This window comes from Rhincodon typus, chromosome 4 (genome assembly GCF_021869965.1).
Source record: "Rhincodon typus isolate 14 chromosome 4, sRhiTyp1.1, whole genome shotgun sequence".
In the NCBI taxonomy this organism is placed as follows: domain Eukaryota; kingdom Metazoa; phylum Chordata; class Chondrichthyes; order Orectolobiformes; family Rhincodontidae; genus Rhincodon; species Rhincodon typus.
Genome location: NC_063335.1, coordinates 6,212,311 through 6,238,781, shown reverse-complemented (window position 1 = coordinate 6,238,781; position 26,471 = coordinate 6,212,311). Strand labels below are relative to the sequence as shown.

At 41.1% G+C, this 26,471-nt stretch overlaps 1 protein-coding gene across 1 annotated transcript in view; it reads left to right on the top strand.

The window, feature by feature from the left end:
- LOC109937420 (leucine-rich repeat flightless-interacting protein 2-like) overlaps positions 1-26,471 on the top strand; it is a 78,081-nt gene that overhangs the window by 30,980 nt on the left and 20,630 nt on the right. The window contains exons 6-8 of the mRNA XM_048595626.1: positions 16,184-16,240; positions 19,469-19,537; positions 22,371-22,484. Of these exons, the coding sequence (XP_048451583.1) occupies positions 16,184-16,240; positions 19,469-19,537; positions 22,371-22,484 (240 nt within the window). The remainder of the gene's footprint in view (positions 1-16,183; positions 16,241-19,468; positions 19,538-22,370; positions 22,485-26,471) is intronic.

Genomic DNA, 26,471 nt, shown 5'->3' with positions numbered 1-26,471 from the left:
GAGGTTTCCCACTTGTACTTTTTTTTGCATAACTTCAGGGATGCATTTTCTTTGAAAATTGCAAATGAAGTATCTTTTTCTTCATTTGAGTTTGATATCCGAACATAGTCAGAGTTGTACTGAATGAAAACAAACCCTTCAGTCTAACTCGTCCAAATATCCTAAATTACTCTAGTCCCATTTACCAGCATTTGGCCCGTATCCCTCCAAACCCTTCCTATTCATGTACTCATCCAGATACCTTTTAAATGTTGTAATTGGACTTGTCTCCAGTACTTAGTCTGGCAGCTCATTCCACACATGCACTACTATCTGCATGAAAAATCTGCCCCTTAGGTTCCTGTTAAATCTTTCCGTCCTCAGCTTAAATCTATGCCCTGTAGTTTTGGACTCCGCTACCTTGGGGGAAAGCAGTCTTGGCTATTCACCCAATCTGTGCAACTCATGGTTTTATAAACCTCGATAAGGGAAAATAGCCCCAGCCTATTCAGCTTCTCCCTGTTGCTCAAACCCTCCAACCCTGGCAGCATCCTTGTAAATCTTTTCTGCACAAGTTGCGTCATGTTTTGATGATTAAGTCAACAACTGCTTGCCGTCACTTTTTCAAGGGTAATTGGTAATGGGAAATTAATAGCCTACCCAAATACTTCAATGCTGTTAGCAAATTAAATAATTCATTATTAATCAATAATGTCCCTCATTCTAAAAAATGTAGGAGATATGGTCAGTAAGTTTACAGATAAAATCAAAATTGGTGTAGTTGACAGTGAAGATGGGTTATATCAGAGTACAACAGGACCTTGGTCAGATGGGCCAATGGGCCAAGGAGTGGCAGATGGAGTTTAATTTAGATGTTTCATTTTGGTACGGCAAATCACACTATGACTTTTATGCTGCTAATAGTAGAGCCCTGGAGAGTCTTGCCAAACAAAAGGGTCTAGGGGTGCAGGCACATTGTTCTTGAAAGTGGAATCGCAGGTAGACCGGATGGTGAAGAAGGTGTTTAGCATGCTTGCCTTCATTGGTCAGTGCATTGAGTTGGGATGTCATGTTGCAGCTGTACCGGATATTCGTTAGGCCACTTTTAGAATACTGCGTTCACTTTTGATCTCCTTCCTATAGGAAAGATGTTAACGTAGAAAGAGTTTAGAAAATATTTACAAGAATGTTGCTGGGATTGGAGGGTTTGAGCTGTAGGGACAGGCTGAAATGGCAGGAGCTATTTTCCCTGCAGTGTTGGAGGCTGAGGGATGACCTTAGAGGTTTATAAAATCATGTGTGGACAGGATGAATAGCCAAGGTCTTTTTTCCCAGGATAGGGGAGTCCAAAACTATTTGGAGAGGGAGGCAGCATGGATCTTGCAGTTGCTACAGGGATTGCAGGCTTTATTATATATTTTTTAAGTTATTACAGTCATTAAACTTTACTACTATAAGATTATTATTCATTTTGTTTCACATTAATGATTTAGATGAGGGAACAAAATGTAATATCTCCAAGTTTGCAAATGAAACCAAGGTGGGTGAAAGGGTGAACTGTGACGAGGATGCAGAGATCCTTCAGCATGATCTTGACAAGTTGGGTGAGTGGGCAAATCGGTGGTGGATGCAGTATAATTTAGAGAAGTGAGGTTATTCACTTTGGAAGCAAAAACAAGAAGGCAGATTGCTACCTAAATGGCTGTAAATTGGGAGAGGGCTATGTGCAGTGGGACCTGGGTGCCCTTGTGCACCACTCGCTGAAGGTAAGCATGCAGGTGCAGCAGGTGGTTAAAAAGTCAAATGGTATGTTGGCCTTCATTGTGAGAGGTTTCGAGTACAGAAGCAGGGATGTGTTGTTGCAATTGTATAGGACCTGGAATATTGCGTGCAATTTTGGTCTGCTTTTCTGAAGAAGGATGGCCTTGCTGGCAAGGGAGTGCAGTGAAGGTTTACCAGGCTGATTTTGGGGATGGCGGGTCTGACGTGTGAGGAGAGATTGACTAGGTTGGGATTGTTTTTCGCTAGAGTTAGAACATAGAACATAGAACAGTACAGGCCCTTCGGCTCACGATGTTGTGCCGAACTTTTACCCTAAACCTATGGTCTACCTAACCTCCACCGCTACCTTATACTATCATCCATGTGCCTATCTAATAGCCGCTTAAATGCCCCTAATGAGGCCGACTCCACTACCCTCTCCGGCGATGCATTCCATGCCCCTACCACACTCTGAATAAAGAGCCTACCTCTGACGTCTCCCCGATATCTACCTCCACTCACTTTAAAACTATGTCCCCTCGTAAAAGCTACCTCTACCCCAGGAAAAAGTCTCTGGCTGTCTACTCTATCTATACCTCTGATCATTTTGTACATCTCTATCAAGCCACCTCTCATCCTTTGTCGTTCTAAAGAGAAAAGCCCTAGCTGTCTTAACCTTTCCTCGTAAGACCTTCCCTCCATTCCAGGCAACGTCCTGGTAAATCTCCTCTGCACCTTTTCCAACACTTCCACATCTTTCCTGTAATGAGGTGACTGGAACTGGACACAATACTCCAGATGTGGCCGAACCACGCTTTTTTATAGCTGGAGCATAACTTCACGGCTCTTGAACTCAATCCCTCCAATGAAAGATAACACACCATACGCCTTCTTAACAACTCTATCCACCTGGGTGGCAGCTCTCACGGAACTGCGAACATGAACCCCAAGATCCCTCTGCTCCTCCACACTGCCAAGAATCTTTCCGCTAACCCTGTATTCTGCTTTCAAGTTTGTCCTTCCAAAATGAATCACCTCACACTTTTCAGGGTTAAACTCCATCTGCCACTTCTCAGCCCAGCTCTGCATTCTATCAATGTCCCTTTGTAACCTAGAACAGCCCTCTGCACTGTCCACAATGTGACCCACCTTCGTGTTGTCCGCGAACTTGCTAATCCACCCTTCCACTCCTTCATCCAAATCATTTACAAAAATCACAAATAGGAAAGGACCCAGAACAGATCCTTGTGGTACACCACTCGTAACTGAGCACCATGTTGAATATTTTCCGTCCATTACCACCCTTTTGTCTTCTAAGGGTCAGCCAATTCTGAATCCAATCTTCCACATTTCCCCCTTTCCCATGCCTCCTTACCTTCAGCATGACCCTACTATGGGGAACCTTATCAAATACCTTACTTAAATCCATGTATACCACATCCACTGCTCCACCTTCATCCATGTGTTTGGTCACCTCTTCAAAGAATTCAATAAGATTTGTGAGGCATGATCTACCCCTCACAAATCCATGCTGACTATCACAAATCAAACTGTGCCTTTCCAAGTGATCATAAATCCTGTTCTCTCAGAGCCCTTTCCAATAATTTGGCCACCACTGACGTAAGACTAACTGGCCTGTAATTTCCGGGGTTATCCCTGTTCCCTTTTTATTTTTGAACAAGGGAATGACGTTTGCCTCTTTCCAATCTTCCGGCACTATACCTGTGGACAGTGAGGATGAAAAGATCATCGCCAGAGGCCCTGCGATCTCGTCCCTCGCTTCCCATAGAATCCTTGGATAAATCCCATCAGGCCCGGGGGACTTATCTATCTTCAACTTCCTCAGAGTTCCTAGCACATCATCTTTACTAACATCAACCTCCTCTAGCCTACCTGCCTGTTTCACCACGTCCTCCTCTCCAACTAGGTCTCTCTCAGTTGTGAATACTGAAGAAAAGTATTCATTAAGGACCTCTCCTATCTCTTTAAGCTCTGTGCACAAATTCCCTTTACAATCCTTGATCGGCCCTACCCTTTGGTCATTCTCTTGATCTGCACATACGTGTAAAAAGCCTTGGAGTTTTCCTTGATCCTATCCGCCAAGGTTTTCTCATGCCCCCTTGTAGCTCTCCTAAGCCCTTTCTTCAGCTGCTTCCTGGCTAACTTGTATCCCTGTAGAGCCTTTTCTGTTTCTCTTTTCCTAAACCTTACATAAGTCTCCTCCTTCCTCTTAACCAGTTGTTCGACCTCTCTCGAGAACCATGGCTCCCTCACTCGACCACATCTTCACTGCCTGCTAGGGACAAACATATCCAGCACATGCAGTATGCATTCCTTAAACAATCTCCACATTTCTGTGGTGCTCTTCCCTGACAGTATCTGTTCCCAATTTATGTTACCCAGTTCTTGCCTAACTGAATTGTAATTACCCTTCCCCCAATTATAAACTTTACCCTGCCGTATGTACTAATCGTTATCCATGACTATCGTGAAAGAAACAGAGTTATGATCGCTACCGTCAAAATGCTCTCCTTCCAACAGGTCTAACACTTGGCCCGGTTTGTTGCCAAGCACCAAATCCAAAGTGGCCTCTCCTCGTGTTGGTCTATCTACATACTGTGTCAGGAATCCTTCCTGAACGCACTGGACAAAATCTGCTCCATCTAAACTATTACAACTAAAATGTTTCCAATCAATATTTGAAAAGTTGAAGTCACCCATGACGACAACCCTGTGACTTCTGCACTTTTTCTAGTATCTGCCTCCCAATCCGCTCCTCTACTTCTCTGCAACTATTAGGGGGTCTGTAAAAAAAACCCCCAACAAAGTGACTGCTCCTTTCTTGTTCCTGACCTCAACCCAAACTGACTCTGTAGACATGTCATTCTCGAACTGCCTTTCAGTAGCTGCTATACTCGCCCTGACTAGCAATGCCACTCCCCCACTCTTTTTCCACCCTCCCTATTTTATTTAAAGCATCTAAATCCTGGAACTTCCAACAACCATTCCTGTCCCTGAGTTACCCAAGTTTCTGTAATGGCCACAACATCGTAGTTCCAAGTACCGACCCATGCTCTAAGTTCATCCGCTTTATTTCTGATACTTCTGGCATTGAAGTATACATACCTCAAACCATCTCAGTGTCTGCAATTATGCTCCATCAACCGCATTTCTTTATAAACCACCTCATTCCCTGTTGTGTCTGTTGGAAGGCCGAATACCTCATCCTCTGAGTTATAAATCTGGTTCCCCATCCCCTGCCAAACTAGTTTAAACCATCCCGTACAGCTCGAGCAAACCTCCCTCCCAGGATATTTGTGCCCTTCCGGTTCAGGTGCAACCCGTCCTTACTGTACAGGTCTCACCTTCCCCAGAATGTGCTCCAATTATCCACATAATGGAAGCCCTCCCTCCTACACCAGCCCTGTAGCCACGTGTTTAGCTGCACTCTCTCCCTATTTCTTACCTCATTATCATATGACACTGGTAGTAATCCAGAGATAACTAGCCTGTTTGTCCTGGACTTCAGCTTCCAACCTAACTCCCTGTAGTCGTTTTTCACATTCTCAGTCCTTTTTCTACCAATGTCATTGGTACCGATGTGTACCACAACTGCTGGTTGCTCACCCTCCCTCTTAAGGATCTTGAAGACACGATCCGAGACATCACGGACCCTGGCACCTGGGAGGCAACATACCATCCTTTCATCTCATTCGCGTCCACAGAACCGCCTGTCTGTGCCTCTTACTATTGAATCCCCCACTACAATTGCTCTCCTATTCTCCCCCCTTCCCTGCTTTGCCACAGGGTCAGGCCCAGTGCCAGAGACCTGTCCGCTATGGCCTTCCCCCGGTAGGTCATCCCCCCGCCAACAGTATCCAAAACGGTATACTTACTATTGACGGGAACAGCCACAGGGAATCCCTGCACTGTCTGCCTATTCCCTTTCCCCTTCCTGACAGTCACCCAGCTACCTTTTTTCTGTACCTTGGGTGTGACCACCTCCCTGTAACTCCTCTCTATCACCCCTTCAGCCTCCCGAATGGTCCGGAGTTCATCAAGCTCCAGCTCCAGTTCCCTAACACGGTTTTTGAGGAGCTGGAGTTGGGTGCACTTCTCGCAGGTGAAGTCAGAGGGGACACCAGCAGTGACCCTTACCTCCCACATCCTGCAAGAGGAGCATGCAACTGCCCTAGCTTCCATTCCCTCTGCTCTAGATTTCCAGAAGAAGAATTTTAAAAAAAGAGCCTTACCTTACCGGCCCTCCACACAGTCTTTGTTGGTTAGAGGAGGAGGACGGGTGGGAGACATTACACGTGTAGTGTTTCGGGTTTAGCCAATGCCTGAATTTATCTGTTTCTTCTTGGCTGGCGTTCCCTCCACACACCCACCACTGAAAACAAGAGGGGAAACGAGACTTCCCAAGGCTCGTTGCTCACTTCACCACAAAGAAGGCGACACCTAGATTTGAACTCGGATCACAGAGATCAGAAACCAGTGCGCTCACCATTACACCATGGTAGCCAGTGCCATAGAGTTCAGACGAACAACGGGGGATCTTGTAGAGACTTACAAAATTCTAACAGGACTGGACAGGATAGATGCAGGGAGGATGTTCCCGATGGTGGGTGTGTCCAGAACCAGCGGTCACAGTATGAGGATTCGGGGTAGACAATTTAGGACGGAGATGAGGTGACGTTTCTTTACCCAGAGAGTGGTGAGCCTGTGGAATTCATTACCACAGGAAGTAGTTGATGCCAAAATATTGAATGCACTCAAGAGGTGACTAGATAAAGCACTTGGGTCAAATAGAATCAAACGTTATGGGGAGAAAGCAGGATTAGGCTATTGAATTGGGTAATCAGCCATTATCATGATGAATGACGAAGCCGGCTCGAAGGGCCAAATGGCCTAATCCTGCTCCTATCTTCTATGTTTCTACATTTCTAGTAACACAAAAAAAAACCCAAAATATACCCTGATTTTTTTTAAATGAACTTTTTAAAATGAGCTTTTAAGGGTCAACAGTGAACAATTGAGGTTTCTTTTCTAAATTCAGATGTTAAATAACACTGTTTTAAGAGGGTTTTTTAACATTGCAAAACATTTTTTTGAAAAACCTAAAGTTTTTTTTAAATAAGGGGTGGTGTTTTCGTCTTGAATCCTACGCGTGGTTGGCTCTGGAGAAGTTTCTTTTCTCCTTGAATTTATTGAAGAGTTTTTTTTTATTCAGTTCGTCAGCTAAGTAGTTGATTTTACTTCAGCTTTATATGTTTGATACATATAGGTGTTTTTTTCCATTTTAACAGTATTTTCTGGAGGTAATGAAATGTACCTTTATTGTATATATAAGGTGTTATTGAAATTTTTTTTTAGACTTAATGTTATTAAGGGCATATATGAGGTGCAGAGTGAGATGGCTAGTAGATTCAGCAATGTTATTAAACAACAGGATCAGTCAGATAGATGGTTGACTGGAAAGGTAAGAAAGTAGTTCAGAAGTCTCTGGTGGCTATTCCTCTGTCAAATAGATATTCAGTTTTTGGAACTTTAGAGGGGGTTAGTCTCTCTGACGAAAATGGAAGGCGCAGACAGTTATTGAATGCTTGGAGTGATTCTTATGTTAAGCAGCGTTTGACTAGATTTAATAGAATTATTGTTATGGGGAGATTCTGTGGCAGTGAGTGTAAATTTAGGATGGGTCCTCTTGTTTGTCATTTATGTAAATGATTTGGATGAGAAGACATGGTAAGTAAGTTTGTGGACGACACCAAAATTGGTAGCATAGTAGACGGTGAAGGAGGTCTTCTGACATTACAACGGGATCTTGATCAAATGAGTCAGTGGGCTGCAAAATGGCAGATGGAGTTTCAATCTGGACAGATGTGAGGTTTTGCATTTTTGTACAACAAACAAGGGTAGGGCTTACACAATTAATGGTAGGGCATTGGGTGGTGTTAAAGAACAGCATGACCTAGGGGTGCAGGTACATAATTCTTTGAAGTTTGCGTCACATACAGTCAGGGTGGTTAAAAAGGTGTTTTGGCACACTTGCTTTCATTGCTCAGCCCTTTGAGTATAGGAATTAGGAAGTCATGTTGAGGTTGTACGGGACATTGGTGAGGTCTCTTCTGTAATACTGTGTCCTGTTGTAGGAAGGATGTTATTAAGCTGGAAAAGGGTCAGAAGAGATTTGCCAGGTATGGAGGGCTTGAGTTATAAGGAAAGGCTGGATAGGCTGGGACATTTTTCACTAGAGCATAGGAGGTTGAGAGGTGACCTGATAGAAGTACATAAAATAATGTGAGGTATAGATTTAATGGTCGTTGTCTTTTCCCAAGGATGGGGGATTTCAAGACTAGAGGACACATTTTTAAGGTGAAAAGAGAGAGATTTTAAAAAAGACATGAGAAGCAAATTTTCTACACCGAGGTTAGTTCGAGTGTGGAATGACCTCCCTGAGGAGGTGGATATAATTACGACGTTTGAAAGACGTTTGGATAGATACGTGAATAGGAAAGGTTTGGAGGGATATGGGTTGAATACTGATAAATGGGACTGGATCAGATTAAGATATCTGGTTGGCTTGGACAAGTTGGATCGAAGGGTCTATTTCTTTGGTGTATAAGTCTATGCCTCTATAAAGACTTTTTTTCAACATACTTGTTCACATCATTATTTAAATTCTGTTTCTAAAATCAGAACTGGAATTAAAAGAGTAAGATCTGTTTTTAGTTTCATTAACTGATGTATGTTTGTGTCAAGTTCAAGTCTTCCCAGAGACTTGATGTTAGTTTGTAGGAGGTACGTAGATATATTTTACACCAAAGGCGTTAATACTCTTGAAGAAAGCGTAATTATCAGCGCATTTCTGAACTGTGATGTTTCCGAACAGGGGCCAAGTTCCCCAGATAGCAGCTAATAGTCATTTCCTAAGCGTTAGATGCGAAGGATATCCTGAAAGACAGTCTATACTTTGTTTGTAATTCAGTAAACACTTTATAATTGTAATGAGCTTTCAAGCCTACAATTATTGAGGCAAATGCATAGAATTGTGTAACTTGTCATCTTTTTTGAGCTTTGCCCAAACACTTACTCCTTTTTAAAAAACATTGCTGAATATTGTACAGCATCACTAATTTTTTTTAGCTAATCGTTGGATCGTTGGTTTGAATGCTTACCTGATTCAATTAACTGATTTGCTAGAGGTTGCAAACCAAAGCATATTTGTCAGTTACCAATGAATGTGTCAATTGTGTCTCAATTCAGTATTTAAAACATGACTATCCTACGCTTTTTCATCTAGTCAGTATTCTAAGAACCTAACTGGTTTCCTTGGCATATTTCTATGTACTCATTTTATGAATTATTCAATTGCCACTGTTCCACTGGTATATTCTCCACAGGCATCTTATGCCAGGCCCCACAAAATAATTATCCTTGGAATGATCTAAGTTGTGACAAGTTGCTTAATGCCCACAGTCATTCCAGTTGATGGTGAGACAAATCTCTGGATCAATTTGAAATGACACTTTTGAATTGTGCCATTTCCATCTCCTGCTCACTTAGCTTCGATACAAATTCTTCAATGCTTGTAAACTGTGGTCTTTTTTTAAAAATGGGAATTTTCTTTCTAAACACAAAGTAGTGAAAATAACTTGTGAAATATAACGATGAATTCATTTTAATCAACTGTGTAATTTACATAGCTTGAGTATTTTGAGCAGCTCCCGAACTACTATCCAAACCAGAACATTCATTCCTGTTTGTCCTAGCTTGCGTACCGTAGAATTTCCAAAAACACTTCATTACTGTACTCTATAAATATTCTTCATTTTGGCATAGTTGTGTTGTTTTTCATGAAATAAGCTGATTTCATAATTGCGAATAAACTAACTCATTTGGATTCCTTAATTTGCAATACAGCCGTCGTCTCTCTATAACGCTTCTGTTACAACATCCAAGAATTACAGGGTTAGTATAACTTACTATAAAATTAATTTGTCTAATCAAAGTTAGATTCCTACAAAAATGTGGTGCTCATGACTAAATACATCTTTCCTTCTTTAGGCCTCTTCTAATTTGGGCCAGGGCCTAATTCGAAGCCAGAGTTTGGTTGGTATAACTTAGCTGCATGGACTCGAAATAGAAAGTTGAAACATTGTAGTTGCTCATAGCAGTAATTGCTTGTCTGCAACTGATGATTTGTTTGGCCATTTAACTTCTCCTGTCTACCAGTTTTTTTTTTAAAAAATCTGTCAGAACATGACAGTAACAATATAAGAAGATATTCTGTGATAATGAGCATTGGCAATGGCAAAGTTGCATTTTTTTAACACCATGCTTGTTGCCTTTAAGTGTCACGGTCTTGTTTTATTATGCATCATGTATCAAAGAAAAGTTAAGAGGGAGCTCATAAATAACTCAATCTTTTGACATTAAGCTTATAATACACATTCACTGTAATGTGAACTGTAAACTAATGCAGAGACATTGCTGGAAATGCTCAACACGTCAGGCAATATTTGTGGAGAGGGACACAGTTAATTTTTCAGATCAGTGACCTTTTATCGAAAAGAAATGCAGTTTTGGCCTGCAACATTAATGCTTTGCTGCTGTGTTTATTATAGGGCTATACTACTAAACTGCACTATTGTGCTGTTTAGTTTTAAAGTGTGTGTCAGTGGTTAACCTGTTAATTTACGATCTAATCTGATTGTACTATTGGTCAAGTCAATCCCAGAAGGAAACCTTGCGTGAAGAATTTTTTTTCTTTTAGTCAGTTAACGTGCAGGTTAGTCTCTTCTTTCTTTGTCACGGGCTGTGCAGGCAATTCGATGACCCCTTTTCATATCTGCTGTCTTGAGTTTTTGTGCAAATCTGAGAGTCTAAACTTCCTCACTTCTAAAATAATCTGCACATTTCTAACCAGGAGAGTTTATTTAAAATGTTTTGCAAACTGAAGTCTCGCAGGTAAACTGGTTCCCTGAGCTGCTGCTGCAGCAAAAGAAGCTAAACTGACTCCTAAACTCAACAGGCTTCTTAACTCAACACTGGTGTTTTCTTAACTGAACTGAAACATTTGCTTGTGAACTGAATTATTTCGAAAAATTGCTCATCCTAGATTCTTCTGACCTGAAAACAAAGCTGATAGCCTTTCATATTTACCTTATCTATCAAAAACATTTCACTATATAAACAAAATAACAGCAAAATGTTGTGGATGCTGGACGTCTGAAACATGAGTGGAAGGTAGAGAAACTCAGCAGGTCTGACAGCTCATGCAGAGAAACAATTAATGTTTTTAGCATACTGAAGCGGAGTTCTGAAGACGAGTTGTATTGAACTCCATGTTAAATCTGTTTCTCTCTACACAGTTGCTGTTAGTCTTGCTGAGTTTCTCCTAACATTACACAAACATGTTGCTGTTAACATCACCAGCTTGCAGTCACCTCTTTCTGCATAAAGGCTTGGGTCACTTATAGAAGGAGTGACTTTTGAAGAAAATCCTTCACAGAAGTAATTACCTTTTATGCCACATTTTGAAATCCAAACTCCAAAGATGATACTAATATCATCTATACCTATGAATGGATAATCATCTCCTTTGACTGTAGCTCCCTGAGTTTTAAATAAATCAAAGAAAAAGAATTTGGTTTGTGTAGCCCCTTGCAGGATCACAACGATATCCCATTGTAATTGATAATTGATTGAAGTGCCTTTGAAATGTTGTGACTTTTAACACAGATGGCAATTTCGATATAACAAAATTCCACAAACAACCATTAAATAAATGATGGGATCATCTTTTTGAGGCCTTGGTAGAAGGGCAAATGCTAGCTAGGACACCAGGTGAACTTACCTGCTTCTCTTTACATCATAAATTAGATGCAAAATATTCTAAACTTCGAGGCTAAATAGGCCTTTTCAACTGCAAAGATGCCACTTCCAACATTACTCCATTGCAATACAAGGGAAGTCTACTGCTGGATTTCATGCCCAACTCTGAGAATTGGTTCAAGTCCCAGTCCAAAATTAAGAATCTAACATGGTGATCAATTCCAAGTGAAAAGGCACCAGTAGTCTTAATTAAAACTGTATTCAGACTGCTCCCTGTAATTTGAAATAAGCAGAGGCACCACTGGAGGAGGAGAATTTCAGACTTTTTGGGCTGAATTTTTGTTCAGGGGTCAGGAAACCAAAAACAGGTACGTTTGAGTCCCAACCCCCTCACGTCCAAATGCAATTTAGTGTGTGTTAAGGATGGTGGTCAGGCTCAAGGCTGACTGCCCAGAAGAGGCTGTCCAATTTTGCTGGAGAGGAGGTGGTGGTGTAGTGCCATTACCAATACATCAGTAATCCAGAGCCCTGGATTCATGTTCTAGGGATATGGGTTCAAATCTGACAATAGAAAATGGGGAAATTTGAATTCTATAACATTTGAATTGGAAAGCTAATCTAATGTAATCACTGTTGATTAGCTACAACAAGACATCCTGAGATAGTAAGAACTGCTGATGCTTGAGTATGAGATAGCAGTGTGGAGCTGGAGGAACACAGCAGACCAGGCAGCATCAGAGAAGCAGGAAAGTTGACGTTTTGGATCAGGACCTGCTGTGTTCCTCCAGCTCTACACGGTGTTATCTATAACATAACACCCTGATCTTGTACTCAGTTCCCTGACCAATAAAGGCAAGCATGCCATACACCTCCTTTACCACCCTATCTACTTGCGTGGCCACTTTCAGGGAGCTATGGACTTGAACCCCAAGATCCTTCTATATATCAATGCTGTTCAGAGTCCTGCCACTAACTGTATACTGTTCCTTAACATTTGATCTCCTATAATGCAGCACCTCACACTTAGCCGGATTAAACGCCATCTGCCATTTCTTGGCCCATATCTGCAACTGATCTATATCTGTCTGAATCCTCTGACAACCTTCTATGCTATCCACAACTCCACCAATCTTTGTATCGCCTGTAAACTTACTAACCCAGCCATCTAAATTTTCATCCAAGTCATTTATATATATCACGAACTGCAGAGGTCTCAGTATGATCCCTGCAGAATACCACTAGTCATGGATCTCCAGCCTGAAAAGCACGCTTCCATAACTACCCTCAGTCTGCTACGAGCAAGCCACTTCTGAATCCATGCGGCAAAGTCACTGTTGAACCCATGCAACTTAATCTTCTGGATGAGCCTACCTTGAGGGACCTTGTCAAAAGCCTTACTAAAATCCATGTAAACAACATCCACTGCTCTACCCTCCTTGAAAAATTCAATCAAATTAGTAAGACAAGACCTACCCTGCACAAAGCCATGTTGACTGTCCCTAATTAGGCCACGCTTGTTCAAATGTGTGTAAATCCTATCCCTAAGAATTCTCTCCAATAGCTTCCCAACCACCAATGTGAGGTTCACCAGTCTGTAGTTTCCTGGATTATCCGTATTTCCCTTCTTGAACAGAGGAACAACGTTAGCTACTCACCAGTCCTCCAGGACCTCTGCTGTGGCTAGCAAGGATACAAAGATCTTGGTCAAGGCCCCAGCAATTTCCTCTGTTGCCTCCCTCAATAACCTGGGGTAGATGCCATCAGGCCCTGGGGACTTGCCCACCTTAATGCTCTTCAAGAGATCCAAACCAATTCTTTTTTGATCTCAAAGTGCCCTAGGCAGGAGTTGTGTTTAATGTTTCCAAAACGCTCTCCCACTGAAAGGTCAGTCCAATACATGGCCTCCTCTAGTTGGACTATCCACATACTCTCAAGAAACTCACTTGGATGCACTTAACAAATTCCGCCTCATCTAAGCTTCTTGCTCTAAGGGAGTACCAGTCAATATTGCAGAAGCTAAAGTCGCCCACTATGACAACTGTTTTGTTGCTCCTTTCCATAATCTACCTACATATTCAGTCCATTGAATCTGCCCAACTGTTGAAAGTACATGCTTTTTGGAATAGACTTTTAAACAAGACCCCATCTTTCTAATTGGGTGAGATCCTATAACACCATTTCAAAAAAGAGTACGGGAGTTATCCTGAAAATTAATATCCCATTGCTGCCATGTGGATATTAGCAGTCCTGTTTGCCAACGATGACAGTAAGAACACTTCTCATGGGGAGATGATGGTCTAGTAGTATTATCACTGGACTCTTAATCCAGAGACCCAGATAATGTTCTGGGGACCTGGGTTTGAACCCTGCCATGGTAGATGGTGGAATTTGAGTTCAATTTTTTAAAAAAATCTGAAATTAAGAGTGTCATGATGACCATGAATCCTTTATCACTTGTCAGAAAAATCCATCTGGTTCACTAATGTCCTTTTAGGGAAGAAAACTGCCATCCTTTCCTGGTCTGGCCTACATGTGACTCCAGACCCACAGCCAATGTGGTCGACTTTTAACTAGGCAAGATGGGCAATAAATGCTGGCCTAGCCAGTGGCGGCCATATCCCTTGAGTGAATAAAAATAATGTACTTCATTTGCTGTAACTGCTTTGAGACATTTGTTGGTTGTTAAGTGTTATAAAAAGGCAGGTCCAAGGAGTAGGCCATCTGGCTCCTTTAATCTGCTCTGCCATTCAATAAGATCATGGCTGATCTTTTCATGGACTGAGCTCCACTTACCTGCCCACTCACCATAACCCTTAAAACTTTTACTGTTCAAAAATCTATCTATCTTTGCCTTAAAAAATATTCAACCAACTTGCCTCAACTGCTTTGCTGGGCAGGGAATTCCACAGATGGCCTACTCCTGTGCCTATTTCTTATGCACTTACATTCTCGTAATAGGAATACAGGCTTTAAGAGCAGGGCAGACCATTTGGTTGTTCTACCATTCAGTTAAATCATAGCTGATCAGGTTATGGCCTTGACTCCATTTTTGCTTTCTGCCCTTAAGTCTTGTCATCTTTTTCCAGCAAATCTATATCTAATTCTCCCATGAATAAATTTAGAGACCCAGTGTCTGCTGATTGCTAAGGAAGTGAATTCCTCATATTAACAAAAGTGAGAGATTTTCTCCTTGTCTCCATCATAAAAGTGAAACCTCTGTCTGTAAACTGTGACCACTAGTTAACTCCCCAGGAAAACAAAACATCCTCACCAAATCCCCTCTATAAATTCCCCGTCAGGATCTTTGAGTTTCAAGAACATCACTCCTCCTTCTTCTAAGCTCCAATGAGTATTGGCCCAACTTGTCTAAACTTTGCTTATAAGACAAGATGATGTTGAAGCCTGAATGATGAGTTTGCATGAGTAATTAGTAATAATCAGATCATCTGTTTAAATGTTTAAGATGAATATTGACCAGGAGATGACTCTCTACTTAGCAAATTAGTGTCATACGAACAAGGACAAGAGTAGGCTCTTTGAGCCTGCTCCGCCATTCAATTAGATAATGGCTGATCTGATTTTAACCTCAACTGTACATTCCTGCATTTGCCTGTTAAACTTTTATTGCTCTTGATAATCAAGAATCTATGTACCTCTGCTGTTTTTAAAAAAAACAAAAACTCTGCACCCACTGCCTTTTGAGGCAGGGAATTCCAAAGACACCCAATCCTCAAAAAAATGTTTCCTCATTTCCATTTTAAATGAGTGCACACTTAGTTTTCAACATTGACCCTTAGTTCTGGATTCTCCCAGAAGAGGAAACATACTTGCAACATTCACCCATACAAAACCCCTCCGGATCTTTTATGTTTCAATTAAGTCACCTCTGACTCTTCCAAACTGCAGAGAATACAGGCTTAGCCTGTCTAGCCTTCCCTCATAAGACAAGTCTGCACACCGTAGGTATTGCTTCCACCTCAGAACAGTTGAGCCTCACCTTTTTTATGTGTCAACCGAATGATGCTGTGATGGTAAAAAGCTGTAATATTCGCCTGAATCAGCTGCACATTTGCCTGAAGTAGTATGTAAACACAATATTATGACTCCAATGGAAGTGTGCTACCACAAAATCATGGCTGATGCCGGATGGATTAATTGTAGTTGAAAATTAAACAGTTTGTCTTTGACTGTGGGAAATGCCTTCATCCTGCATTTATTTCAGAGGGAAAAATTAAAAGGATTAAAAAACTAACTTTTAATAGTGCAGTTACATTTGCAGTGCTTGTTTATTTCTTCGCCCACCAAAATATTGATACATTGATATATTTTCTGAGACCGTTTAGATTTTGATGAAGCTCTGATTGTAGACATGACTTTACCTGTATGTGTACAGGTTCGAAGTCGGATATTCTGCAGTGTTTCAGATATTTGACATACACGTATGTTCAGTCATAGACCATGAAAAGCTTGTATGTTATCGATGCTTTTTCATGCAGATTGATCACAATCAACTTCAATGTGCTGACCTGTTTGACCATTTAAGAGCTGAGTTAAGCTAGTTTTTCCAAAAAGTAAGCATTTAACACATACTTTATATTTATAGGTGTCATTGAACGATGAGAGACTTTACAGTTACAGTCGGAGATATAGTTCAAGAACTGTAAGTTTATTGCAATGTGTAACAATGACTCCAAGAAAAAGGTTTTGGGTTACTAAACAGCATTGCTATATTTTTATAACATCCTTGGTCTTCCCCCTCAGCCATCTGAATACAGTTATTCTTCTCGAGCAAGTTCAGGGCACAATAGCCCGATGGTAAGAATAGCATCAGGCATTTTGAAAAAGTTTTGAATTCGTGCATTGTAGTATTGGTGACGAAACTACTTATGCAAGTTGCTGCCACAGGAATTTTTACAGCATGTGCACTGAGGATATGTAGATATGTTTTTAAGAAAAACACTAAAATGAAAATTTCTTATCTCTGCTAAAAAAAAATTTAGTTTGCTAAGTTGACCTACTGACTAGCATTGATTTTTAGATGAAAACCAATATATGTTTAGTTATCTAATAATGAATAACAATCTAATAACTACACATCAAACGTTTTGATGTGAACCACTCTAATGTAATATTTTACATACCACAGAATGCTACAAACCTAAATACTAAAGGTATGCTGAGTGCATAATAGTACAAGAAAATTACTTATCACCGTGGATTGTAAAGCACGCTGCCTTAGGTGCGCATCTATAGCAAAACATCTGTTTTCTGTTTACATTGCTTTGCATGAATGCTATTATAGTGAAACTTATGGACAGTTAAATCTTAAATTTGGAAGTTTTGCTGAGTCACTCAACATCCTGGTGTACCAAAGAGTTGAATGAATGAGAAGAAATGGAGCTGCTCCCAGTAGAAGTTCCAGCAGAAACGCTGATCTGCAAACTAACTGATGAATAGCTAAAATTTGAAGCAGTGTCTTTTCCTGTCAACCTGCGCAGTATCCACACTCCTTTTGGCTTCTGCTCTTCCTTCCTGGCTCTCACTCTTTCTCCTCCATGTGCATGTGCACACACCACCCCTGGTGGGGTGATTATGGCAGATTGAAGAGGAAGGATACTGTATCTGAAGAGTGTCAACGATGTTGGCCAATTTGGGGGTTGTAAAGAGAAATTGAATGCTAAACCATTCAGTGGTTATGGGGTTAAGGGTAAATATGAGCTTAGATTGGGAATGTGGAGAGATGTACTTTGAGGCTATAACCTTGGTGGATGAAGGGAAGAGAAGCAGCAGAGAGGCATCAAAATAAATGTCTGTCTTTAATGCCAAGGAAATCGGATTTCTCACACTTGTTGGATTTGAGGGTGGAGACGCAGCAGGTGCAACAGCAATTAGAAGGACAAACAGTGTATTCAACTAATTTTAACAGGAATTGAGTACAGATGTAAATATGTCTTGTTGCAGTTAAAAAGAGCCTTGCTGGGACTTTATGTACAGTTCATATACATTATGTGCAGTTTTGGACCCTTTGCCTCAGGAAGGATATAATTGCCATAGGAGTGCAACAGAGGTTCACCAAATTAATTGCTAGCATGGCAGGATTGTCTGAAGAGACAAACTGCAAAATAAGAGGTGATTTCATTGAAACTTAGAGAATTCTTACAAAATGGATATAGATGGGATGTTAGCCCTGGCTCATGACTCTGGAACCAGGACATATTATCTCAGGATAAGGAGCAAGTAATTTAACACTTCGTTGATGAGAAACTACTTCACTCAGAGGGTTGTGAATCTTTGGAATTCTCTGCTCTTAGAGGACTTTGGCAGCTTCATCATTGAGCAAATTGAGCACAAGAATTGATAGTTTCTGGAGATGCACAACTTTGATATGGAGATGTGAAAAGTGGCATTGAGAAAACGACCAGCCATGATCTAGAATGCAGCAGCTCAATTTGCTGAATGGCCTACCCTGTTTCTAAGTTCTTGTTGTGGAGCAGTCCAGAGCTATTTTTATGGAATAGCTATCAGCTTTGACAGTGGAGCACCCAGTAATGCTTTCTGATCCAGCCAGGTTTGACAACAAATGGCTAAACCAGTTTTCTGACCAAAATGTTCAAGTCTGCCTCCTTTCATCCAAACAAGTGGAGGTGATGGCTATAACTAGAGGCAACGAGAGTTATGGTTTTATTACGAATAACAGCATTAAAGGTAGAGGAGAGTATACAAATAAGCAGTATGATTGTGATAAATTATTGTGGAGAATTCAAGTTGGACATATGGGTGTGCAGTAGTGACTAATTTGCAACCGTTCCTTTCAGGAGCAGATTAAATAAGAAAGTAGAGTGAGGAGGAGAAAGGTGATATATCATGGGTGTAAGCAGGCCACACAAGATAGCATGGCTAACCATGCATAGGTAGGGACTTGATACAAAGGGTGAGATTAAGGCAGTTTAGGTATATTCAGAGCAAAGAAAATGAGATGGAGATTGAATGAGGATAAGAGGTTCTTTGATGCTTAGGATGAGAAAAGAACATGGTGACAGTATAATGGTGAGATACTTGATATTTTTGGTTTGAACAATAAACCAAAAGGGATGTTTTAGGAGATGCAATCTGGGTGATACTCAATAGAGGTAAAATATGCTGTTGGAGGTGTGGTGTCATTTGGTAAGGAGGACTATATTGGTCTTTGTGATAGCTGATCTACCAAGAACCCACAAAATCAGACTTTTAATATCTGGAACCATCATTTAGATTGGCTAAAGTCTTTTACTGTTGAAAAATTAATTGATTTCCCATAACTTTCTTAATTTTGCAGATTGCACCTTCTATCCCTGGCCTTTTCCAATTGTAATATTAACTGCAAGAATGTACTCTTTCTGAAATCAAATTTTAAAAATACAATTCCTCCTTGCATTTTAACTCCAAAGCAGGCATTCTGATCTTGCCTTTTTCACCTCTATGGTTGGAAGGCTTATCTACATTTGATGCTCTGCAGACTGACTCATCTTAGGCTTTGGGTAAAATCTGTAATAGAGGAGAAATTTTGGCCTGCTTTCTTTGTATTATGGCTGGTCTAATAGTTTAGTCCACCAGTAATGAACCTACCCTCTGTTAGAGTTGTTGAAGATCGGGAACTCTGCTCGATATGGAACCATTTCTTCATGGAATTGCATGACGGGTATAATTATTACCTCTTCACTAAAACTTTTGCATGACATTAACAAGGTTGGACTTCTAATAAATAACATGCATCTTATTTGCAACTTTGTGCAGTTTGTGTCTGAGTTAAAGAACTGCAGTCATTGTGACACGTGAACAAGTTTTGACGCTATTTATGTCATCAAGATTTATGTCATCAAGACTTGTTTATTCACTTTAACTTTGATAGAATTCAGATGATGAAAAAATGAGCACCATGTCCCAAGACAATATCAGCCAGGGACGTCGTGACAGTGTGGTGAGCTCTTTATGCATGTGAGAGTGTATTCTCTGATAGCAGCCTTTACTAATGATCAGGTTTGAAATAACAGGGATGGTAAAGATTATTGCCATGGATGAAACCATTTCTGTTTTAAAAGATTATTTTTCTCTTCTCATCTACAAGAATAAGACACTGTGAAAGACAAGATAATGGACAGCTGTAGAGCTGTAAACATAGCATGTCTTTAGTACATCAGACAGGGGTTCACCTGCACATCCGTCAACTTGGTCTACTGCATCCAATGTGGCCTCCTGTACACTGGTGAAACTAAGTGGAGACTCTGAGACTGTTTTGCGGAGCATCTGTGCTCTGTATACGACAAACGACAACAACTTCTGGTTGCGAACCATTTTAACTCCCCCTCCCATTCCCTGGGTGATGTCATAGAAGTCATAGAAGTCATAGATCATAGAATCCCTACAGTGTGGAAACAGCCCCTTCAGCCCAACAAGTCCACACCAAACCTCAGAGCATCCCACCCAGACCCGTCCCCTTGCAACCCACCTAATCTACACATCCCTGAACGCTACGGACAATTTAGCATGGCCAGTCCACCTAACCTGCACATCTTTGGACTGTGGGAGGAAACCGGAGCACCCGGAGGAAACCCATGCAGACACTGGGAGAATGTGCGAAGTTTGCACAGACAGTCGCCTGAGACTGGAATCGAACCCAGCTCCCTGGTGCTGTGAGGCAGCAGTGCTAACCACTGAGCCACCATACTGCCCCATCCTGGGCCTCCTCCAGTATCACAATGACGCCATCCAGAATCTGGAGGAACCGCACCTCATATTCCGCCTCAGGAGCCTACAGCCCAATGGCCTAAATGTGGATTTTACCAGTTTCAAAATCTCCCCGCCTCCTTGACCTGACACAACCTGTTCTCCTTCACTCCCGTCTATCTGCCCCTCCCACCTCACTAACCAATCCTCACCACTGCCTACCTGCACTCACCTATCACCATCCCATCTACTTTCCCCAGCCCCACCCCTCCTCTCTCTATTTATTTCTGAGCTCCCTTCCCCCTCCCTGTTTCTGAAGGGTCTCGACCCAAAGCGTCAACTTTCCTGTTGCCTGGCCTGCTGTGTTCCTCCAGCTCCTCACTTTGTTATGTCTTTAGTATGGTTAGGATATTGGAGTATATGAAATAAATAAAAGTTTATCAATTGCAGACGACAAGTTAATGGATTGAATGACTTGTCACTTGTTTAACAGAAGAGGAAAACATTTCTCGTTGACAAGATTGTCTAAACTGAAGCCATAGAAATACATTAAAAGAACATGCAACTAGCCGTTTGAATGAAGGCCCACATTTGCGAGCCTTAATTTATTTCTGCTGTTGCTAATGACTGATCTAATCTTGAAGAAAAAACTATAAAAATGTGATTATAAAGACTATAAATGTACCTGCTGCTTGTATGCTTATGTCACTGGGCTCATCTATTTTGTTCATGACTGGTTTAAAAGGTGCATGTTTCTTCAAGATGAACATTTTGTTTCTTGACAGCTTACATCAGTTTTCATGACAGTTGTGTCCTTCACAGTGTACATGTCTGGATTGTGACCAAAGGATATCAAAAACAAATTTGTTCTTCCAATTCGTTATTAGTCCCTGCAAATTTGCTTCAAATCTGCTTTGCAACTTTAGCTGTGCTTTCTAATTCAATATAAAGCTCTGTAGTTGGATTAGCTCACTCGTTTAACATGCTAATTGGATGTTTCTTGGTCATATCCCTATTCTAATTAGTTGCACATGTAACTGACAAGATGTGGGTCAAGGATCACTTGGGAGATCATAGCTGTCTTAAATGCACAGAAACAGGTTGGATAGGCCACGTAATAATCTAAGTGGTTGTCATTTTCAACCACCTAGGCTAAGGGAAGAGGTACAGTAGCTAGCAGCAAGAGATCAAGACTATCTCATACAGTGCAGCATTCCTGGAAGGAAGTTGCTGTTTTGTGTCCAACATAATGGTGACAGTGCAAAAAATAATCACTAAAACTGTAAGTGCCTAATCAAGCAACTATCAATGTCCCCTTGGCTTATGTACACATAGGCAGCTTGAACTCTTCACTTCAGAAATTATATTTATATAGTGCCTTGCATGATCTTAAGGTGCTAGACAGCTAATGAAGTATTTTGAAATGTAGCCACAATTGTCATGTGGAAAATGAGCTAATATTTATGCAGCAAGGTCCCACCAAGAACTGAGGTGGGTGATCAGGTAACCCACTGTCATGGTCTTGGGTGAGGGCTAATTATTGGCCAGATTTCAGGAGAGCTAGGTTGCTGTTATCCATTTGGTGCAATGGCTCCTTGTACATCCATCAGGTGGAACTTCTAATTTAACATCTTATTCAAATCCAGCAGCCCAAAAATTGGATTTGTTGTTATTTATTGTTGAAGAATCAATGTGGCAGGCACAAGCGTATGTTATATGCTGTATCGGTGACAGCACCCTGAAATTGTCCAAGATGCCTACCTGAAATTGGCTTTAGGCCTCTTCACAGAAAATACTGGAAATACACAGGTCAAGCAGCACCTTTGGAGAGTAACAAAGTTAACATTTCAAGTTAACAACTTTTGATCAGAAATTACCAGAAATGCTCCTTCTGGCTTGAAACTTTATCTTGAGTTGCAGTCTTTTAGAGTGAGTATACTTTGTTACTGTTGTACCACCAAACATTCTGTACAAAAATCTTGAATTACCGTGAATTTAAAATATGCTCATTTCCTTTGAGAATGCTGTATATCCCATGTTTGTTTGTTTGTTTCATCACTTCTTGTTATTTTGATATTTCTCTGCAGTCCTCTGATTTTTCTGATCACAGTGGATCGATAGCTGACTATTTTAGCCGCTCAAACCGCAGGGGAAGTGTGGTCTCGGACTTGGATGATATTTCTGCCCCAGACCTCCTTAGTGTGAGTGAGCACATTTGCACTGCATGGTTTGCGGTTAGTTTTGGAGAAGTGGCCATCCTGTGTGCAATTTTGTCGTTTTTTTTGGTGATCTCTGATAATTTTGTCATTTTATACATTTTAGATGTATTCTTATTTGAATCCCTTGTTTGAACTGTAAGGTAGCTGACCTGCTGAGCTTTTGGAAAACCGTGACACTGCAATGATTGTAAAACTGCATGCTTATGGATATAACCTACAGTTTTAAGAATAGTTTAGCTTTTTGGTGTCATTTTGTGACTTAGAGTCTCTTTTGTCTACTTAATCTAATGTAAAAATTGTTAAGAGAAAGCTGTGTGTGCTTACATCTTAAAATCCTCAGCATATGGATGCTCCATTATCTTGTGTAGAGAACTTGAACTGACTTCTTATGTTCTCTTTACATTCTCCATGTTTAATGTTTTCAGATGTCGAAGGCAGATTTGTCATTTCATGAATTCTCCAAGCTAGACTTTTTTAAATCAGTCTGTCGGTCTTAAGTGGATTTAGTATGGGGGCAGATGAAGGAATTGTGGAGAAGACTACTTGTGTTCACAGGCAGTGGTTTGTTTTACTGCACTTAATTCTGACTCTACTGCATATTTGTTTGAATAAGAGATAACAAGGTGTAGAGCTGGATGAACAGTAGGCCAAGCAGCATCAGAGGAGCAGGAAAGCTGACGTTTTGGTTCTGGACCCTTCAGAAAATTAAGTCTTGTTTGCAATAACTGATTTGTTATTTATTACTCAAGAAACCTGGCTGACTTGTTTCTGATAGCCAATGAAATTAAAAGAAAAAGATTATACAATGTCACTTCCCTTTTTGAATTCAGACTTAATGATCAATTAATGAGCAGAATAAACAACAATTAGTTCACTGCTGATTTGGTTGTAACACAAAGCAACAGAGTTGTATGATGACAGAAGGTTATTTTACAGGTAGGCTTTAAGGAAACTGTTATAGGAGGAGATGTTTGACCAGGAAATTCAAGATTTTAAGGTGCAAACAATTAAATGCCAAGCTATCTGTGGTGGAGCAAATTGGAGATACGCAAGAAATCAAAATGTGAAGTGGGTGGGGCTCAACCATAAGGCTGGCAGAGATCACGGTAGATAGAATCGCAGAAGTAATTTCTGAGATGAGAATTTTTAAATTGAAGCAGCTGGATCGGGGTCAGTATATGCCAATGAGCTTGAAATGCAGATGAACAGAGCTTATCGCAAGCTAAGATATGGGTACTAGATTTTTGCTTGAGCTCACCTTTAAGGAGAGAGGATGGGAGGGCAGTCAAGAAAACTTCAACTGTTGCATCGGTCAATGACAAAAACATTTGAGTGTTTGAGCAGGTGAATCTGTTTTATATGAATAAAGCGTTGTTGCCCCAGGACAAATTCACTTCAACACCTATGAACTGTGCCGGTGTTTCCCTTCATTTTCAGCATGAGGGCCAAGGTCCAATTATGCTCTCGTTTTTAGTTGTTCTTGCTTGTGTCATTTCTTAAATCATTTGCTCTGTCCTTCGCTTTTTCCTTGCTTTCTTTCTGAGTACTATAGCTTTTTTTGAAATAGTTAAGTATTGCAGTGATCACAAGCTAGTGTGGCAGTCTAAATTTAGTGACAGGTGACCTATTTCAAGTACATTGACATCATTTTGCCTTCAATATCCATGTTCTAAGTGTTCTAACATTATGTTCTTTACTTCCTTCTTCCCCCTCCAGTGCTTGAACTAGTAACAGGCACCACTTACAGCAGCTGGCACTGGCCATATCCTGCATGGGATGAAAGAATTCCAATTCTCAGCCTGAGTATGTTAGTGTCAGTAACCAACTCCATTTCTCCTCATAAGACAGTATCTCCATACGTGGTTTCAGCCTGGTGAATCTTCTGAACTGCCTCTTATGTCAATGCCTTGTTCTAAGACCCAGTATTCCAGCTGTAGCTCTATAGTTTTATCAAAACCTCCTTGGAATTATGCACCATTTGCTTTCCCTCTTACCCACTGAACTTAAATGCTAGCTTTTTTTTGATTTATTGATGAGGACTCCCAAATCACTGCTCCATTAGCTTTCTGTAATATTTCTCAATGTAAATAGCTTGTCTGTTCCTGGCAAAGTGCGTACCTTGCATTTACCCACATTCTATTCCATCTGCTACTTTTTTGGCCACTCACTTAACATGTCAATATCCCTCTGCAAACTCTTTGTGTTATCCTCTCTACTTGCCATCCCACCCATTTTTGTAATCCTCAAACTTGGCAATAGTGCATTCACTTACCTCATCCAAGCCATTAATATGTCTCGTAAATACTTCTTGACCCAGCACTGTTCCCTGTGGCACATCACAAGTTACAGATTGCCATCCTGAAAATGCTCCCCTTAATACAACTCTGTCTTAACATGTATAGAAGATTGGCTAACTAACGTACTACTTCCAAACACCCTGGGCTCCTATAGTAGTAGTCTAACGTTTTATCAAACTCCTTCTAAAAATCCAAATATATTGCATCTGCTTCTTCCCCTTTATCTATCCTGCTGTTAGCTCCTCAAGACCTCTGGTAAATTTGTTGGCATGTCATGAAGCCATCCTGACTCTGCTTAATCATATAAGGGGCATGTCTAAATGCTCCACTGTTACATGCTTTATTATAGACTCTTAACATCTTCCCAGTAAATATTAGGCTAAGAGGCCTATAGTTACCCTTTGTCTCCTTCCCTTTTCAAATAAAGATATTACATTGGCAGTTTTTCAACCTTCTGGTATTTTCCCCGTATCTAAGCTTCTGAATATGTGGAGCAGACAGACTTCACTTCCACTTTTAGCATTAGAATTTGGTTTGCCTGTTCCAAGGAACAGTTTGGGCCATTGCATCCGAAGTGCCCTTGAGGAAATGTCTTTTAAAGGAACAGCTTAGATATTTGGATTTTAATGGATACCAATTTAGTAAGCTGGATCAAGAGAGTATTCCTACATACCTTAAAAGTAAGGTCAGACCAGCACCACTCTGAATTTTGGCTGGGCCACAGAGAAGGGTTTAATGCCAATTTCTAAAGGTGGGAAGCAATTCTTGAGGTTTGTTTAAAAGCTAGTAGAGATGTTGAGTATTTTGTCATAAGCATTTGCCAGCTCACTTTACTGTTATATACTTGAATATTGTCAGACCAAAATATTGAACTTTCCTTGGAATGATCCTAAAACATTCCCTTTCATTTTGTCCTGATGGTCATTTTTGAAAAGATGCTTCTGGCTGTTCAGATATATACAGTGTGATTTTTAAGATTTCTAAATAACAGCACATCAACCTCTGGCACACAACGTACCTTTTAAAGCTTTCTCATTCCAAATTTATTCAAACTGAATTGCAGACAAGATCCAGCAGGAAGGCTCACATTTCGGGCCGAGACCCTTCATCAGAAATGGGGGAGGGGAAGGGGGTTCTGAAATAAAAAGGGAGAGAGGGGGAGGCGGATAGAAGATGGATAGAGGAGAAGATAGGTGGAGAGGAGACGGACAGGTCAAAGAGGTGGGGATGGAGCCAGTAAAGGTGAGTGTAGGTGGGGAGTTAGGGAGGGGATAGGTCAGCCCAGGGAGGACGGACATGTCAAGGGAGCGGGATGAGGTTAGTAGGTAGGAGATGGGGGTAGGGCTTGAGGTGGGAGGAGGGGATAGGTGAGAGGAAGGACAGGTTAGGGAGGCGGGGGCGAGCTGGGCTGGTTTTGGGATGCGGTAGGGGGAGGGGAGATTTTGAAGCTTGTGAAGTCCACATTGATACCATTGGGCTGCAGGGTTCCCAAGCGGAATATGAGTTGCTGTTCCTGCAACCTTCAGGTGGCATCGTTGTGGCACTGCAGGAGGCCAGGATGGACATGTCGTCTGAGGAATGGGAGGGAGAGTTGAAATGGTTCACGACTGGGAGGTGCAGTTGTGTAGTGCGAACCGAGCGTAGGTGTTCTGCAAAGTGGTCCCCAAGCCTC